The 19144-nt window shown below is 40.0% G+C and overlaps 3 protein-coding genes across 5 annotated transcripts; 2 read left to right on the forward strand and 1 right to left on the reverse strand.

The window, feature by feature from the left end:
- LOC8085629 lies at positions 1076 to 5563 on the forward strand. The gene is made up of 13 exons (XM_021461431.1): positions 1076 to 1426; positions 1524 to 1621; positions 1889 to 1971; positions 2079 to 2205; positions 2997 to 3057; positions 3343 to 3440; positions 3536 to 3620; positions 3740 to 3863; positions 4141 to 4242; positions 4322 to 4386; positions 4839 to 4920; positions 5001 to 5080; positions 5173 to 5563. The coding sequence occupies exons 1-13, from the start codon at positions 1212 to 1214 to the stop codon at positions 5228 to 5230; spliced, it is 1278 nt and encodes a 425-aa protein (XP_021317106.1). The 5' UTR covers positions 1076 to 1211; the 3' UTR covers positions 5231 to 5563.
- Positions 6491 to 10282, reverse strand: LOC8069285 (cytochrome c-type biogenesis ccda-like chloroplastic protein 1). Its single transcript, XM_002450197.2, has 12 exons — positions 10097 to 10282; positions 9902 to 9985; positions 9725 to 9786; positions 9209 to 9336; positions 9008 to 9093; positions 8882 to 8913; positions 8511 to 8672; positions 8168 to 8240; positions 7956 to 8056; positions 7640 to 7732; positions 7391 to 7437; positions 6491 to 6937 (listed from the first exon to the last, which is right to left on the reverse strand). Exons 1-12 carry the CDS (start codon positions 10212 to 10214, stop codon positions 6862 to 6864), a joined length of 1062 nt encoding a protein of 353 aa, XP_002450242.1. The 5' UTR covers positions 10215 to 10282; the 3' UTR covers positions 6491 to 6861.
- LOC8085630 lies at positions 14165 to 17887 on the forward strand. 3 transcript variants are annotated; one of them, XM_021460895.1, is made up of 4 exons: positions 14165 to 14514; positions 15536 to 17018; positions 17275 to 17489; positions 17562 to 17887. In XM_021460895.1, the coding sequence occupies exons 1-2, from the start codon at positions 14433 to 14435 to the stop codon at positions 16300 to 16302; spliced, it is 849 nt and encodes a 282-aa protein (XP_021316570.1). In that variant the 5' UTR covers positions 14165 to 14432; the 3' UTR covers positions 16303 to 17018; positions 17275 to 17489; positions 17562 to 17887. The 3 variants fall into 3 exon arrangements, with proteins under 3 accessions (XP_021316570.1, XP_021316571.1, XP_002448958.1); XM_021460896.1 differs by having other exon boundaries at positions 17439 to 17489; XM_002448913.2 differs by having other exon boundaries at positions 15536 to 17489.

Raw genomic sequence — 19144 nt, forward strand, 5'->3', positions numbered from 1 at the left:
ACGTGCATCTAACCAAGGTTCTAGAAGATTTTAGACTCGTTGCGCCGGTGCCTCGCAGACTCAACTTGTGTACAATCTTGTTTGCTTCTTTTATTGGTAGTACGTCACGAGCACGTTCACGTGCATGCATGGAACATATACTTGCTAGCTTCTTGCATGTTTTCCTCTTCTCAGAGTATGCATGAGGTCAAGGCATCAGGCCATCAGGTGAGTCTCATCCGAAATCAACCAATTGACGCATGCATGGCCGTGTATGTGAAAGTGCAGATTAGCTGACAAGCTAAACTGCTACCTTCTTCATCTAGCATGTATGCACATATACGTACATACGTAATGCATGAGAATACAGGAGGAGCATCTACTGCTTCCATTCTTCTTGTTTCTTAACAGCATATATAAATGACGTGTGTATATAAAAAAAATATTGTACAAAATCTCATCAAACAGTAAGAAATGATATGGTGAAAGATAAGCTTATTCCATTTTATAAACCAAACAAAAAGGTGAGAAATAAGAAATAATAGATGACTTCAATCCACGAAAAGTCCTTTTTACCCCGTAACCATTCACAAAGTACGGTTTTTCTCTCTGACTTGCATAGTTGCATGAACAAAGTATATAAAAAAGATGGTAAATATTTGATTTCTAAACTTAACTAAACCGAGCATTGATATTGTGAAACAGCATCTAGAAATACATTGAGGGACATGTTTAGTATAAGAAAGGCCAGTGGAAAAAAAATCCTACTCATGCTTGCATAGTTGCATAAATAAAGTGTGAAAAAGAATGATAAATATTTGATTTCCAAGCTCAATTAAAGTTAGAATTCAATATAGTGAAACAATACTAACAAAGTGTAATGCTGTTAGTAAAAAAAATGCCTAGCATAGTTGCATAAATAAAGTGTGAAAAGGAATGATAAATAATTGGTTTGGCAGGCTCCGGAGCGTGCGTACCACCCAACTCCAACTTAAAGAGGCCCATCACATGTGCAGTCACGGCCCAACTCAGCCCAACTCAGCCCACCAAAGTCCGGGGATAGCGCGCGCCGCGCCGTCCTCCCAGTCCCCGGCTGGCCAACGGCCACACGTCGGACACGTCCTCAGTTCCTCACGGCGGCGGCGCGGCACTCGTTCTGCGGTCAGGGCGCGGCCTAGGCGATAAGCCCCGCACACCGCCCGCGCGCACGACGCGGCACCGGCCGTACCGGGATGGGCATCGTCGTGAGAGCGTGCGCGCCTCCAGCTCCCGCAGCGGCGGCTCCCTCCGGCTCCAGGGAGGCTGCCCAAGCCCAGCGGAGGAGCAGGCAGTCGAGGACCGCCCGCGTGCTCGTGCTAGGCGGCACCGGACGCGTCGGGGGATCCACGGCCACCGCGATATCCAAGCTCCGCCCCGACCTCGGCATCCTCGTCGGAGGCAGGAACCGGTAGGACCTCGGCATCCTCGTCGGTGACCTTTTCTGTTCAGGATGAATCTATGCAACTTACAGGTGGTGCTTGGTTTGATTTGGTTTGATTTGCCAGGGAGAAAGGCGAGTCCGTTGCAGCTAAGCTTGGGAGCCAGTCTGAGTTCGTCCAGGTCGACACCCGCGACGCAGGCATGCTGGAGGAAGCGCTGCAGGGTCAGTATCAGTATTCAGTAATGCAGTGCAACCATGAATATCTATCCTGCTTATTATGCCGTGACTACTGCCTAGAGCAAGCTAGAGCATGTTAATTGGTGGTACAGCTTCACATTAGCAGCAAAGGCTCTCGCAAGACTCCAAAGCCCAAATTGCTAGCTAACTCCTGATGTTTGAGCCCCCTAATAAGCAGTGAAAACAGATGTTTTTTACTTTTGCTCCAGGAGAAGCTTAACATAAGTACCTGGCAATTTTCTCTTGCGACAGGTGTGGATTTGGTTGTCCATACTGCTGGCCCTTTCCAGAGGGCGGAGGAGTGCACCGTGTTGCAGGCGGCGATATCTACTAAGGTAGAACAGAAGCGCGCCATGCTTCAGTCTCGATTGCATTTTTTTTTGGGTGGTGAGCTGCTTAACTGAAAATGCTGTTGGCACATTTGAAACTTTATCCTGAACAGACACCATATATTGATGTCTGCGATGACACGGACTATTCTTGGAGAGCAAAAGGCTTCCATGAGCAAGCAAAAGCTGCTGGTGTTCCAGCTATTACTACTGCTGGCATATATCCAGGAGTTAGCAATGGTAATTAGTGTATTTGCTTTCTATTAGACTTTAGAACTCAATTTCCCTTGAGTTTTCTTGTTCTTTTGATGAATTCTGCAATCACATCTTTTCTCACACAATAATCTTGATAAATCATATGATACTCCACAATAGTTTTCAAATGGATGCACAAGATGCGAAGGTAAGCTAGCATCAAGAGTTGAAACAAGGAAATTTGTGTGATGACCAAATACGTCAATGCCATGTATAGTATGCCCAAAGCTAAAACACATAAAAGAAATATAATCTACAAAAAAAAGAACTTCTATTGACAAACAAAATACTCCGTCTGTACTTGAGTACATAACAATGAAATAGCAGAGTCTTGAAGAAACATCGTGTACTGCTGTTTCTATCACATTATGTTAGTAAAATCTACAGGAAGTATAATATTAGTATGACTTTCACTCTGTCGAGCAAAATACATTTGCTCATATTAGTGGTCAAGTTAAGAACATTTGACTACACATTTTCAAAAAGGCTCACATTTATGCAGAGGATTGGAGTATTGTTTAATTGCCTTAACTTTAAATAGTTCTATCCTTGTCAAACTGTAGAAGGAACTTAATTGCATAGGCCTTCTTTTCCAGGACAGAATCTGATGCAAATCAAACTGAACCACAACATTTGGTGCACAATTGATTTATTAGTGATATTTCTGCATAGATGGTGGTGTTTTAGTTAAGTATAATAGATGGGGCTATCTAGAAGAGATGAATATCTTGATCTTTGAGTGCTTATTAGTATATTGTATTCTTCTCTGGTGACAGTGATGGCTGCTGAGCTTGTGCATGCTGCCAGAAGTGAAAATGGCGAACCTGAAAGACTAAGGTTAGAGTTCTTTGTTGTCTAGAACAGGAAATGCCAAAATATTCATTCAGTGTACAGTAAGGGCTGTATTTGGTTTTCTGTTGGCATGTAGCAGTTAAATTGTTATTCCATATGATGTGTTTTCTCTCCTAGCTAGGCTGAGAGTGTTCCTGTTAGTTTAAAAGCACCTGCATAATAGCTGTCGCGTCAAACTGTTTCATCAATGTTTACTTGATCTATGAAGCTAGTAATTAGTGTTTTTGAACATCCATACATATTCCATACGTTGCTAAACCCCTCTTTTAGATTCTTCTACTATACTGCAGGTACTGGTGGTGCTGGTCCAACAATATTGGCAACAAGTTTTCTGCTTCTTGGGGAGGATGTAATTGCATATAACAAGGGTACTTCCAGCTTATGCACTAGTGCTATTGCACCTATGGAGTTCCACACTGTAAGGGAAAATTATACGTCATTCTTATTTTTATTACTCATTCAGGAGAAGAAATCAAATTGAAGCCCTATAGTGGAGCTCTGAACATTGATTTCGGAAAGGGGGTCAGAAAGAAAAATGTCTACTTATTGTAAGTACTTGGGCCAATGTTTACCTTTCCATATCTTATAATTGACAAAGTTACAAAACTGAAATATAATATAGCCAAGAAGGAAGCTAATAAATTTCACATTGTGTTACCTACTCCAGGAATTTGCCTGAAGTGAAGAGTGCTTTTAAGATATTAGGTGTGCCAACTGTTAGTGCTCGATTTGGTACTGCTCCTTTCTTCTGGAATTGGGGAATGCAGGCTTTCGCAAACTTTTTACCTGTTGTATGTATTTTTCCTTGGTTTATGCTTATACAAAGTTATTCATTTCAGCCCGCTTAGTTATAGTTGTGATTATTAATACTGTAGTGATTAAATTTATAGTTGCAAACAGGCATTACCAATTTTCATTCTGCAATTATAGTATTTAATCGGTAGTTCCTGTACTACAATTAAACCAAATGGTTTGCTGTGGGCTGGAATCCAGAACATATACATGAATATATGATACTATTCAGTTTTCAGTTTGCATTAATCTGACCTGAATCTTGGTCCTCTTCAGGAGTTTTTGAGGGATAGAAATAAGGTTCAGAAGTTGGTTCAGTCTGTTGATCCTTTGGTTCGAGCCGTTGATGGTATTGCAGGAGAGCGTGTCTCTATGAGAGTAAGTTCTTTACCTGTGTGAAGAGTAGTGCTGCACTACAATTGGCCATTGCCTAATCAAAATGATTTCGTTTCTGTAGGTAGACTTGGACTGTTCAAATGGCCGGAATACTATTGGATTATTTACTCATAAAAAGCTATCTGTGTAAGTACGGAGCATAAGTAAATTGAAATATCCTCAAGCAATATCTAATTGATGTCTAATATTTCCAATTCTTAACTTTTTAAACTCTCTGATTATTTAAAAATATGAAGCTTTACATTAACTTTACAAACCACAACATATTTTATATTGATTGTTTCCTTTCCTTTAAAAAATTCTCCTATGAAAAACATTTGTTTCTATAAAACTGGGAGCATATGTACTGCTTCAGAGTTTTCTTTTATTTGTATTCCATTATAAATTATAATATATTGTTAGGTTTAAGTTTCTAGCCAGACATCGCCAGGAATTCAGAGTAAAAATTGGCGAAGTAGTTACCGTATGGTTCATTTGAGAACTTATGGTGTGCACTTAAGTTTTCTTACTGGATGACCAGAATTACTAGAAATACTCTCTGGACTGCATCTAAGCATATGCTACATCAAAATTAACAGGTCGGTGGGCTATGCAACAGCTGCATTTGCTTTAGCCGTTCTTGAGGGCAACACACAACCAGGAGTTTGGTTTCCAGAAGAGGTGAGTAATGAAAAACCAAACTTCCTTAGAATAAACAAATGGAAAAGAAGTTAACAAAATACTTCATTTCCCATATGCAGCCAGAGGGAATACCGATGGAAGCAAGGAAGCTGCTTCTTGAGCGTGCATCTCAAGGAACAAGTACCTTCGTGATGAACAAGTGATTTCTCTTTCCCCAGCCTAAAAGACAGTATATGTTTCCCAATTCATGTTATGTTTCAGCTAAACATGCTCATCCACTTGCATTAACAGGCCTTCCTGGATGGTAGAAACTGACCCAAAGGAAGTCGGTCTAGGAATTTATGTTTGAGAAGGTTGAATTACTCAAATTCTTGGGTGCTTGACAAAGGCAACTAAAGCTTGGGGAGTAATTTTTCCGACTGAGAGAAGTTGAATGCGACAGCCATCGGCGTGTTGAAGCCTCCAATCCCCAGATTGATCGTGATGTTCTGTATGATTGGTTGGGCTATTTTATTTTTGAAAGGGTTATATATGAACCATGGAGGTTATGAAGAAAAAGAATACAGGTCAATAGCACAAATTTGTTCATCACACAAAGCTTGTAACTTTTTTAAATGTATTCAGACTCCATGCTTAATAGGTAATACACATCCAAAGTTTTAAGATGGTTGACTTAAGACAACACTAAACTGTCACTTGTTTATTATTAAAGGCTGAAGGGAGTAATTTATATCTAGGTCTAGTACTATTTAATCACGAGATCATTTACCAATAGGAAGCTTCACATTGTTATAGAACTGAATGTCACGAGATCTAATTAACAAGAAAAGTAGACAAACACAAACTGAATCTCATATAATTAATATGATTTTTATGTATACAACTCATTTGAATCTCAACTGTACTCCTCAGATGTCAGATGCCATCTGCGTTGCATAGCATCTAAGCACGTCAGTGACATTTTCTGATCGGTCGGCTATGCAACTACTGCTTTTGCTTAACCGATTATTGAGGAAACACGCAGACAGGTCTGCCTGAGTGGTGCATTTTGCACAAGACAGGAAAAAGTGCAGAGTTAACAGGAATTTTCACCAGCTTTGTGATGAACGAGTAACTTTTCGTTCTTCAAACATCAAGAATCATGATGCAGAACGATATATTAGTATGTTGCGTTTCTGAGTTAACCTGTTCTGCCACTTGAATTGACAGTCCATGGATACCTGACATCGGTCAATTTAATGTCTTTTTTTTTCAAGAATATTGGTGAATTTACAGTTTGCAAGAAGTTAAAAGCGACAATAGGCACACGTGCCTGTTTGTCAAGAAAAAAAAGATGAATGTGACAGCAAACAGCAGGTTCAAAAGCCCCATGGTTTCTTGGTTTGTATGATCACCTGCGCTGTTTTGCTACGGGAATGTTTGTGCACAAAAGATTACAATAGGAACCAAGTTGACAGTGAGCAACTATCAAACTGATTCTGTAAAACATCTGCTCTTTTTGCTGTCCCAAAACCATTTATTTGATTACCCTATCATTTGAAATTGTTTAGCTAACAAAACTATTAGGTACTAGTAATACCCTACAGAAAACATGCTGAAGACTGAAGTGTGAACAGAGAGCATACCACAGGTTATGTGGTGGTTGGAATCATAAGCATCCCTATGACTACTTGCATAGTCATATACTCATATTTTCCTGTTCTGGTATTTATATGGATTTCATACTCTTTCAATCTACCAAGAAATACATTTAAGTAGGGTAGACCTCCAGCCCCAATTATCAAGGCCCATACAGGGTGATGCAGACTACAGTACTGAGGTCAAGATGTTTTGCTTGTCCCGAGATGCTCTGCATGCCTATACAGCGCAAAGAGAACCGACTAAACTTTGTTAGCATCATTTCACTACTTCACATCCGAATTTTATCACACACCAAACAGACTGTTGCCTAACAAGTAACAATTCTTGTCCAACAATGGTCTACATTGCCATTGATGTTGCTGGAAACACTCTGTCCAGCAGGGTATAAACACCTCCACCAAGTAGAAATGCGCCACTGACAGGAAAATGTTACCAAGTTAGATCAAGACAAATCTCTATAGAAGGAAATACAATATTTTAAGGATCAATTGATATTTGATAATGATCTTAACTTCAGACAACATATTTTTGACGAATAGGTGAAGTCATTAGTTTGCAAAGACATTGACATATGTTGAATGTTGTAAAAAAAAAACTACAATAGTAACATATGTGCCATTTGATGTTTTTTTTTCCTTTTGGCAGCCAATCTATGCACCTAAATTCCAAGAGCTAAAAATCTTTCTAAGCTAAACAATTTGATGTTCATGTTCATGGGAGTGTATACTCAGAAAGTTAAATGAAAGCTTTGACATATGTCTTCATTTTTAAAACCTTGACTGTAACCACAAAATACAAAAGGATAATTGGAACAAGATCTAACCAGTTAATTTGCAGAAAACACTCGATTTCAAGAACAAGTAGATACCTGATTGGGTTTATCCATGCCGAATATCTTCTGAATGACAACAAACTCTACAGAAGACAAACTTAATAATTAGTGGGCCAAAAGTAGAATAAACTAATTTGATCAATTGATCTTTCGCTGTTACTATATTCTTTTCTCAGCAATTCAAAATGTTGATCTTGTTCAATAAATTTCAACTCAGTTTGAACACACACCATGAAGTTCTCAAGAAAGTAAATAAATAAATTACATAAAAGACAATGTTCTTACCTGCAATGCTCCAGCAAAAGAAGCTGCAACAAGAAGAGGCGCAACATAGCCCGTTGTGTATGTCAACAATAAGCTTCCTCCAATAATTGGGTCCTGAAACAAGAAGCTTGAAGTTGTGGTGACAGGACATCATCGCCATCTTAGAAAAAAAAATCTACGAGAGCATATCATCTAAAATAAAGTACTGCAGGATAGAATATAATTATTAATTCCTGGTTAATCTAAATCTCATGATAAAACTCTAATAAAGTGTTCTCAATGTGTTGGAGTTTAAACGATTGTAATAAACTATTCACTACTGAGGCATTTGTCATACTCTTGAAGTGGCAACATATCCCAGAAGGGTAGCAAGAACAGGTGTGCTGCAAGGTGATGCTGCCAATGCAAATGTAAGACCAGCAAGGTATGCTTGTACACCTGACAATAATGCAACATAAGTTAAAAAATGTTCATGGACAAAGAGAAACATAGTGATATAGAGATTAGTATTTTAATAAGGAAAATAAATATGATGTGAGGAGGTATCACCTGAAGGGAGGTTAGCTGCAGCAGCTCGAGGGTCAAAATCACTGAAAAATGAGGGAAGTTGCAACTCAAGTACCTGTTAAGGACAGAAAATAAACAGCTTAGGGCAGAACATGTGATAATGTAGGTACATGTACCTTTACAGGAGCAAGCAGGAATATTATTTTCATAAGAACGAACTATCACAAACAAAATGGTTTGTACTTCTACAGGAGTATTTATTGTTAGAAGGAAGATTGAGAAATACAAGGATTAAATCAGATTGTAACTTAAGGAAATAAGGCAGGAGGAAATTTTGTTTGGCATGTTCCAGTCTTATATGTAACTTTCGTTTCAAGTGATTTACCTCCAGAAGGTTCAATCCCATGATGATGGCCAAACCAGAAGCAGCCACCGGGAGCCCTTGACCTACCTGACCATAAGCCTTTCCAGCAAAAGAAGCAGCAACACCAAGAATAGCTAAGGTTGTTGCTAGTCCTAGTGAAAATGCAATTGAATTCCCAACAACCTAATAGACAGAAAAGCCAAGTCAATGCATGTATCAAGGGAACGCCCCAGCTACAACTATTTTTTCAACATTATTAATAGCCTTAATTAGTCAAGTAAGTCCTTCAGTGAAGATAACTTTGTGGTAACACATATCCTAACAGATAAATAACAATATCTTCAAGTTTTTCAATGGCAAAGAAGTACAATTTTCCACTCATCTTAGATTACCTCAGATCGGCCTTTCCCTGAGCCAAATGCACCTACATGTTTATGAAGACAGCACTGAATCAGAGTAATCAATGATGATCAATTCTGGGATTCCAATAATCATCTCAAATAAAGCAATATACTTACCTATATATCCTAGAGTTAATGGTAGAACACTGAGTGTACAAGGAGACAAACTAGTTACAAGTCCAGCACCAAAAATAACTGCCAAGCTGAAGAACCAAAGGTAAAGGTTAGTAATAAGACATAAAGAGATATGGGCAGTTACATAGAAAAATAAAACTTAGGTGACAGGACTGTGTACAAGAAGTCAAAAAGAAAACAGACCTAGAGAAACTAAGAGCAGACAACTGATCTTGGACAGCCTCATTAGCCTGCTGCCCAGCTGAAAACAGCAAACCCCCAAACCAATCTCCAATGCCAAGGTCAGCCAAGATGAGTCCTGACGATCCGTGCTGATGAGAAACAGGCCGTTTGCAGGAATTAATGAGATATGAACTAACAATTGTATTGACAGTCTAAGATATTCTTATCTTATTCATATTCTGCAAAGAGAAGCAAGAAGAAAGAAAGAAACAAGAAGTATGAGTTGGCTGAATTACTCCCATGAGTACATGTTTGGTCATTACTATAATTGATAGATACATGCTACAGTTGACAGAATAAATAATTTTAATTAGCAGAATTACCCATGCTCAACCTGACACATCAACTAGACATGGGTGACAACGTTCCATAAGGTGCGCTGCAAAGTGAAAAAGGGACTAACTTTGAAAGCACCTAAGCACATGTTTTTCTTTTTGTTTTTTTTTCCGCGAGGAAAGCACATGATATTTTCCTCACCAAAGCCAAGGGATCCCATAGCTCGGTGGCATTTGCGGCGCCAGCGGCGACCAGACTCCCCACTGCAATCCACCACACAGCGCACTCATGTCAGTCACAGCTCACATGCATTTCATCGAACAGACCGCACACGCAAACAAACATTTCAGGAACAGAGAAGAAGCAGCTCGGAGCTACCCGCCACGGAAGCCAGAACCATGGGGCGCGAGCACGAGCGCCTCGCCGTTGCCTCCTGTTTGTTGACTCCACGAACCGCTACCGCTACATGGGAAAAATCAGAAACATAAGAACTCAGGGACAGGCAGAATCAGTTAAACCTGCGACTCTGCGAGGCGGGCGGGCGGGCGAGCACGGGGACAGACGCGCGCGTACCGGGGGAGGAAGAGGGATCCGAATCAGCAGCAGCAGCAGACGCTGCCTGGGTCGGCAGACGCGGGCGGCGCGAGCGGCTCACGGCGACGGGGCGCGCGGCCATGGCGATGGACAGCATGGTGGAGCGGCCGAGCGATGGCCAACGACGACGACGAGAGTGTGGAGTCGTTCGAAGACTCGAAGTGGTGGTGGTGACACTGACACGAACGCGAAGATATTCCTGGGCCCAGTGATGATGGGCCTGGATTGGATCCGGACAAAGCATTTTGGACCATGGGTGTGGACGGCGGCCCAAATGCGTCCGAAGCCCAGACGGCGCCGAAAAATAATCAGCAAGGATTTCGCATACACTTAGGAGTTTAGGACTTGTTTAGTTCACCTTAAAAACTAAAAAAAAAATTAAGATTTTCCGTCACATCGAATCTTGCGGTATATGTATGAATCATTAAATATAGATGGAAACAAAAACTAATTGTACAGTTTGCCTGTAAAACGCAAGACGAAACTTTTAAGCCTAGTTACTTCATGATTGGACAATGTTTGTTAAGTAAAAACGAAAGTGCTACAGTGTCAAGATCTAAAAAATTTTGGATCTAAACAAGGCCTTACATGAATCTTTTTTTGACAATAACCTACATGAATTTATGACATGGATTCATGCATAAACATCCAATTCACAGAAGTAGTTGAAAATATTTATATAAATTCGGGACACGTTCGATGATTCGGAATAGAACCCTGGAATAATTTCTAGTGAGAATGATTTAATAATTTTATACTAATTTTGAGGAGCTGAAATTGTTCCTTGTGCAATCTTAGAAACCGAACGGCCCCTTAAGAGGATCACAACTCTTTCAGATATTTGATGATCGTGCATGAACAGATGTCATCAATTCATGGCATGTGCCTATGTCTACTGCACAAGAACTCGTATTTTTTTTTCCCGATAGCACAGCGCATGCTTCAGCGTTGAGTTAGACTATTTGTCAGTATACCTGGGCAACGGGCCGGCCCGGCATGACACCGGGCCGGCCCGACACGTTGTCTAACGGGCCGAGGGGGCCCGTCGTGCCCTGCGGGCCGTGCATTACCGGCCTGTGGGCCTGACCTCCGGCCCAGGCACGGGCCCGTGGGCCTTTTTGCCTACCGGGCGGGCCCGTCAGGCCGGGCCGGCCCATAGCCCGTTGAACAATAACATATCAATAAACACAGATTTAAAAGCATGTTTCAAACACATTCATCAATTCATCACTTCATCAGTATAAAGAACACATTCAAATACATATGACAAATGTAGAGAATAGATTTAGATATCAAAATGAGTTATTTTATACAATGTTGTTATTTGGCGGGCCGGGCCGGGCCGGCCCGCGGGCCTGAAGTGCAGCCCAAGCACGGCCTGCAGCCCCGTGCCGTGCCAGCCCGGGCCCAATGACCTTCGGGCCGGGCCGGGCTAGGGCCGGGCTAAAATGACGGGCTTCGGGCCGTGCTCACGGGCTCGGGCTGCATGCCCAGGTATATTTGTCAGGTTCATAACTTATTCTGCAAGCTTTAATTTTTAGAGTTGTTAAGTCTAAATTTTAAACTTTGATCCAATTTTTAGAAAAGAATATTAAAATTTATAGTATCAAATTAGTATTATTAGATTCATCATAGAGATACTTATTTTATGTCATAGATATTGATGCTCTTTTTTATAGATTTGGTTAAACTTTAAAAAATTTGACTGGCATTGATTCTAGGACTTGAAGCTTTCAGAAACGGAGGAAGTAATAAATAATATAATAAATTATTAGATAATTGTTTGGTTAAATCAATATAGATATTGATTGCAGTAATGAATATGGATACAAAGACACAATAATCTAGAGCTCGTACATGTAAATGTGTTTGTATAATTAATTTAAAGCAATTATGTTTTCTTATAAAATCACTAAATAAAATAGCTTTTGCTATATGTCGTTGTAGCTTTTGAAGAATGTTCAGATGTATTAGAGTATCTCCAAGCATCTTTTTTAAACTCACTTTTTAAATCATTATTTATAAAATCATTAAAATAAAAATATTCTCTCTATCTTCTGATCCTTCAACCACTTTATTATTATCTATGCATATTCTAGAGTGCTAACTCTGCTCTTTATTTTTAACTAACAAGAAACCCAAACTAGAACATAGCAATATTTGAAGATATAATTGAAGAAGGCGTTGAAAATATCTATTCCTATTGACTAGAAGTAATATATAGGGTATTTAGTTTGAGGAGTCATCTAATCCTTGATAAGATGACGCATCATAAGTTTATTTCTTAAATTTGTTGGAATGACTCCATTCCTCGTACTCATACTAATTATTAGCTACCTATTCCATCCACGAGCCAAACAAAAAAAGTAAGAAATAAATAGATGATGGATCATCTTATTCCTCAAACTAAACATACCCACAAAGAATCACTGGAGTTGTTCTTGGCCCGCGTAGGACAACGTTGGACCAAAGACTAATTGCTAGCCAGCTAAAAATAAATTTTTTTGAAGCTTCTCATTTGGGTACAACGATAATATCTTGTACATGCACGAATACACACCTACACTATCCACACACACCACACTCACACTACGCGTGCAGGACTAGACCTACAACTACACAAGATCGTGTCCTTCTTGAAATCGTCGGGACCAACAGGTTCCGTAGACGACGGGCATGTCGCAATCCTATTGTAGCTTCACGCGAGAGAGGCTGCAGATGAAATGGGGAAAACCCCAAAGTGAGGCACACGAGTGTCGATTCAGGGAATCGAAATCATGCCTGGTCGCTGGCACACCTGGCGAGCAAGCCAACCGAGCTACGCTCGGTCCTCGGCTAAAAATTAACTAAATTAGTTTTCGTGTATCCAAACGGAAGGATTATCGGGTGAACTAATGTTTTTAGACAAGTCTTTAGATAGTTGTTAGCTAACTAGCTTGTTAATCAAAAAATAATCTAAACAGATTTTTAGTCCATTTAGTAATTAGTCATGTGTATTAAATACTCCCTCCGTTCCAAATTATAAGTTATTCTAAGAATCTTGGAGAGTCAAAGCATTTTTAAATTTGACAAAAAATATAGAGAGAAATATAAAAAATTATGTCATAAAATAGATACACTATAAAAATATATCTAACAAAGAATCTAATGATACTTGGTTGGTACCAAAAATGTTATTATTTTGCTATATAAATTTGATCAAACTTGAAAAACTTTGACTCTCCAAGATTTTTAGAATGACTTATAATTTGAGACGGAGGGAATACAGAGTATGTCCTTAAACATCAGTACCTCTAGAATCAAAATACTTCAAAGCACAATAATGACCGAGATTTATTACTTCCTCCGTATAGTAGATGTTGTTTTGGACAAAGTTTATGTTAAATCTATAACTCTTATAAAGCTAAACTCCACTAGATGAATTCTCTCTTCATGCAAGGTGTCCACATTATTCTCCACTAAGTAACCTACTAAATGTTCTATCTCTTCATTCAAGGTGTCCACATCATTCCCCACTAAATCCATGACATTCCATATTAATTATAAAAAAATAACCATGTCATCTATATCATGTGAAATACTTTAAATCTTTAATATATTTATATACAAGTCATGTACATACACTGTTTGTTTCATCACCATTAATTCCTCTATAATGTAACCAAATATTAGTTTTTATTTTATTAGCTTAGCAATTTTTTACTAGATCTAATACAATAAATACATGCAAGTCAAATTCATATGTGTACATACATAATAGACTAAATATCATATAGTAATGCTATGTATATAATAATTTATTTTAAAAAAAATCCCACAGCAACGCGCGGGAAATTCACCTAGTATTAGGAATATAAAAATCATCAAAAATTTTAAGTTATTAAGTTTGCAAATATAAAAATTTTATTTTAAAAAATACTTTTATAAATATATATATATAAATAGATTTGATTAAAAAATATCTATACCGTTTTCATGTCGATCACGTATCAAACATGTCCCCATAGAGTCGAAAACGCTTCAAATGACCGAGACAGAGGACTAGTAATGTCTAGTACTCTATAGTCCTGTATTGCCATTCCCGTCTCTTCTTCTTCCTCGTGCGCTCGAACAGTTGGCGGCACAGGCGGCGGTACACCCCCACGACCTCGCGGTGCGCTGGATTCGCAGCCTCGCATCACGAGCTAGTTCTTTGGGGCCAGATTCCCCGATTGCCTGCCATTGGCCTGGCTTGGTTCTTGTGCCTGTTTGGGAGCTCCGGCGAATCGTCTGGGTTGGGGACTGGGTCCTCCTCCTCCTCCTCGCCCCCCTCCCGATGGGGGGCTGGAACCGGTCGCGGCATGTGAGGTGGCAACGCGACCGCCCGCGACGCCCGCCGCTCCCTCCGCCTGATTACGGTACGGACGGTACATCTCCCTCGCTCCTCGATTTGGATGGTGCTAGCCCGTAATCTCTTTGGGTAGGATTGGATTCGAATTTGTTTCGTCTCGTTAGGTTCTTGGTAATTCTATTTGAACAGAGATTTAGTGACTCCGTCATTGATTCGAGCTTAGAGTCAGAGTTATTAATGCAAATGACCTGTTGTCTGAAGATTTCTCGTGTGTGTACATTGTTCCCACTTTGCGAAATGTTTTACTGAAATTTCAGAAGAGAAAATGCTATTAGCTTTGTGCACCTGTTGCTTGTTGGAGATAACCATTCCAATTTGCATATTTGGGGGAATGGGAGTAGGGAGGGTACTGCAGTTGCAAGTGTGCAAGTTTCAGTAATTGCAGATGATTTTTCCAGCAACTGTCTGTAGAGTATCATCAGTTCCTACAAGAACAGGGATTCGATTAGTAATGAGAGGAATTTAACAAATTAGTATTTCTAATGAAGATACTTAGTACTTCAAATATTGACCGGTTCGTTTTGGTGATGTAGCTGCTTACCTTTAGAGAGAATGCTGCCATTTTTTCATAATCTTCATCCAAAATTCTGTATGTAAAAGTTTCTTTATCCCAGCTCGAATGCCATACACTGGCATGGCATTATGAGCTTGGCTTATGAGTTATGAAAGAACCACGTTACAGCTTGAGGTCAATCTCTCTCTCTCAAAAAAAAAAAAAACAAACAGCTTGAGGTCCATTAGCTTGTAATCCTAGAAAGTTGGGTTATGTAGACAAGATGAAACAGTATCTAGAGTTATATTTAGCCTTTAGACCTTTAGGGATATGGTTTTTGTAATAGAGTTAGTGTTTTTCTTATCATTCTCATTACTGGTGATATATTCCTAAGGTACAAATCAAAAAAAGAAAAGGTGAAAGTATATAAAAAGAAAAATTCTGGGGAGTACTCTAGCCATCACCAGTGAGCTATTTTTGCAGTTGCCAAGCAAACTTCTTTATTTGAATTCTAATATCAGTTTCATATACACAGGACAGGGGCACTGCTCAGTCCCATTATGGGAAAGGGAATTCTGCAGTTACGTTGGCAACATTTCTTGGCAAAGGTTCTGTGAAAACAAGCGATATATTTCAGTATGTAATATCCTTGAGCACTGGGATGATTCAGGAGCCTTTGAGAATTTTCAGAATTCAAAGGCAAGATTCTGGGCTCACTATCATGGCCAACCTTCTGATATTTCTTTGCCGGACCCTGATATGTACATTGATAAGGTCAACCATCGCTGCAAAGTTGACCCTGAATTGGTAGCTGACCTGGATAAGGTACGGGTACCATTTGAAATGGATAATAATTCTGGCCTGGCTACTGGATCCACCAATGCCAGGGCAGATAAGAACCAGTGCGGAAACTGGGATATCTATGTAGAAAAACCATCTGAAGTCAGTAGGTGGGACTGGGAGGCTAATTCAAAACCCGACTTGAGTTGGGGAGTGAAGAATGAATCTTCCAGTATATGGGGTAATGGCAGCTCAGGTTGGGGTGATGCTCTGGAGAAACCCAATTGGCGTGGCTCGAGCAACAACCATTACTCATCAAGCAATAGAAATAACGACTTTTATGGTGGATCCAACAATAGATACCAGCAGGAGGATCCAAGTCACACATCTGGAAGGAAACGGAACAGCGGAGAGTACTTCCAGCAAAGGAACAACAAGCATACAAGACAGGATGAGCGTTACCAAAGAAGCAGTTGGCAGGATCACAGGGGAAGAAATGATGAATGGCGTCCATGGCACTAGATGACTTGCAAAAATGGTTATTAGGGAAAAAGTGGCTCTTGATTTTGTGACAAAGTCGTGAAGGCCTTGTTCAGTTCGGTGGGGACTGGATGGGATTGAGGCCTTGAGGGGGATTTTATCATCTACAAGTCAAAATCCCCCTCAACCCCCTTTGATCCCCTCCAATTTGCTTGGATTGCTGAGTAACTCAAAAAGCCTGAAGAAATTTTGGTGAAAGACCACTAGGTTGTAGCTTTTGTTTTGACAGTTGCTGGGCTGCTGGCAAAGTGGTGCCTGTAAGAGCATCTTCAAGAGATCTTCATATTTTGTTCCGCAAAACATGGTGTTTGTCACCTCCTAAATTAGTATGAGGAGGAAAAAAGAAGTCATCTTCAAGAGTTTCCTATATTTCTATCCTAAAAGTTTTTTCTTGGTACTTTTTCCTACGATCCGGTCTTATGTTTTGTATCAAGAACCCTAAATTTGTTTCTGTACACGTTTAAGCCCTTCCATTAGACCTTTCTCTTTTATGTTTTTCTCACTTGGAACCCCTTTTTCTTCTTGCTTACTAGACAGGTCGGGAAACTCCGGATGCACGCTCATAGGCCGCGTGCATATATGCGCGTTCGGGATAAATTTTTGCAAGGTTGTGAAAGATGGGGAGAAAAGATGCTAAACTATTAAAGAGAAAGTTTTTTCTTATTTTGCCAAAAAAATATGGGTGGGAAAGCCAGATGGTAAGCCGTTGGAGATGCTCTAATGTGTTGTTTTTCTTTTGTTATTATTACGGGAGCATGGCTTGCTTGTTACCATTTCAGTCCTAAGAAATGTTCTCCACCTAGTTGTACCTCTCCATTAACACAATGGGTTATTTGGATTGGTACCACAACAATTCTCAAAGTATAGAGATCTGCCAATACAATTTGCATATTACGAAATGTACCATTAGAATTCTCTGTTTTCCTTACCAATGCTGTTTTTTGCGTCTTCTAGCTGCTTGGGTCCACTGCCAGGCGTATGCGTACTGTATGTCTTTCCGTATGAATGTTTTTGCCCTGTCCAACTATGAAAAGGGCCTGCGCCGGTGGTTCTAGCTTACACTATCTTCTTCCTCTCGCTCATCTCTCTCTTTTTCCCTTCCCGCACAAATTGGCAAGGATGTGGAAATTTTGGCAGAGAGCTCCACCTAGGAACAAGGCTAACAAAAGGTACCCTTCTATCCACTAAATTACATCACCTGTTTTTCACTTCACAATATATATCTAATGTTACCTTCTCAGTGTTGGAAAGAAGCTCCAACAGTCCCTCCCAACAAGAAAAGGAAAGTTCAGAAAAAGAAGAACACCCCAAAGAAGAAGACACACCCATCAAGAAGAAGCTGAAGAAGGCTTACCCACCTACACCTACTACAGTTGTTAGTAGCATCAGGAGGCTGGTCTATGAAGACTAAAGCATGTGCACAGCTTAGGATCTGCTTTTGTAATAAACTGCTTTTGTGAGATGTGGCTTTGGAACCTAGTATTTGGAATGTTGGAACCTTGTAGTTGGTATGTTGGAGCCTATTGGTTGTGAACTTAGGATGTTAATTTAAGAACGTCTGCATTGATATGTTGTTGCTCCGTTATATCAATAATGGCAGATATGGTCTAAGTTTGTGCCTATATGACATATGTATCTGTTAGAACAAGCAATAACATTTCAGCGTGATACCATCAGAACACATATTCATTTTGCTTCAATTTTATGGTAACATACACCCAGAAAGCCTACATAGGTGCTACAACTAAAGAATCGAGCACAATCTGCAACTTCCTCATGTCTAGTTCATGATTCAGTCCAGGCTTAGCTAACCCCCACACACATTAGCTATCCAACACACACATTAGTTGTTCACTTCCACCTACCAGCAACAACGACAACAATCACAACACCTACAAAGACTACAAACATAGACACTACAACTAAAGAATCGAGCACAATCTACAACTTCCTTGTGTCGACTTCAGTTGGCTCAGCAGGTTGCACCTTCGGTTTCCAAAGCTTAGCTACAAAAGTATCTAGTATTTGCTTGACCTCCTACAATTCTTCCTTCAATTTGGCATAACCGTCACCCACTACATCCTTCCCGGTCTGCAACCGACATTCCTGTGCTTCCAAGGCCTCATTCTACAACTCGTAGCGGATGAAGCCACAAGTAGTAGGATCACCCTGCATTCAAAACAGAGTGTGTTAATCAGAGTATCATCAAGACACAGTGAGGTCGACAATGTCAAGAATTCTAACCTTTATGTTGTACAGGCATTTGACGAATCACTCCCTTTGTCATCGGCTGCTTGCTTTGGATTCGGATCAAAGCAACATGGCAAAAGGGCACTCCCTTCTGTCGCTGGCTGTCGTGATCAAGCTCGTTGAAGTTAGCTTCATCGAGCTTCAAGTTCACTTCGCGACTTCCCTGGCTTCAACAGCTAGGCACGGACAAGGGGCAGAGTCTTGAGAGCACCAGCCGCAAACTCGCCGTGGTAGTCGGATCTAGCGAGGGCTAATTTGCGGTGGTTCTCTAAGGCTAGAGAAAAACATGGGCTATTTCAGGTGTACCTTTCAGCGAACGCACATTGTTTTTCTCAAATAAAATTACATCACAAGTATTAGCGGAAGTCAAATTTTTATGATTCGCTTAGCAAAGCACGAGGAATTCAATGAACCACATTTTGGTACCTCCCGTGATCATGTTGTGGCCATCTAGTATAGCACCCAGAGTGTTTTCAAATTTTTTTTAAAAAAGAAACAGTATCCTGAGTGTAAAGTGTAAACAAGCTTTCATTGTATTTCATTTGTATGATTTTTTATATTAAAATAAAATAGA

The sequence above is a fragment of the Sorghum bicolor genome, chromosome 5, assembly GCF_000003195.3.
Source record: "Sorghum bicolor cultivar BTx623 chromosome 5, Sorghum_bicolor_NCBIv3, whole genome shotgun sequence".
NCBI lineage: Eukaryota > Viridiplantae > Streptophyta > Magnoliopsida > Poales > Poaceae > Sorghum > Sorghum bicolor.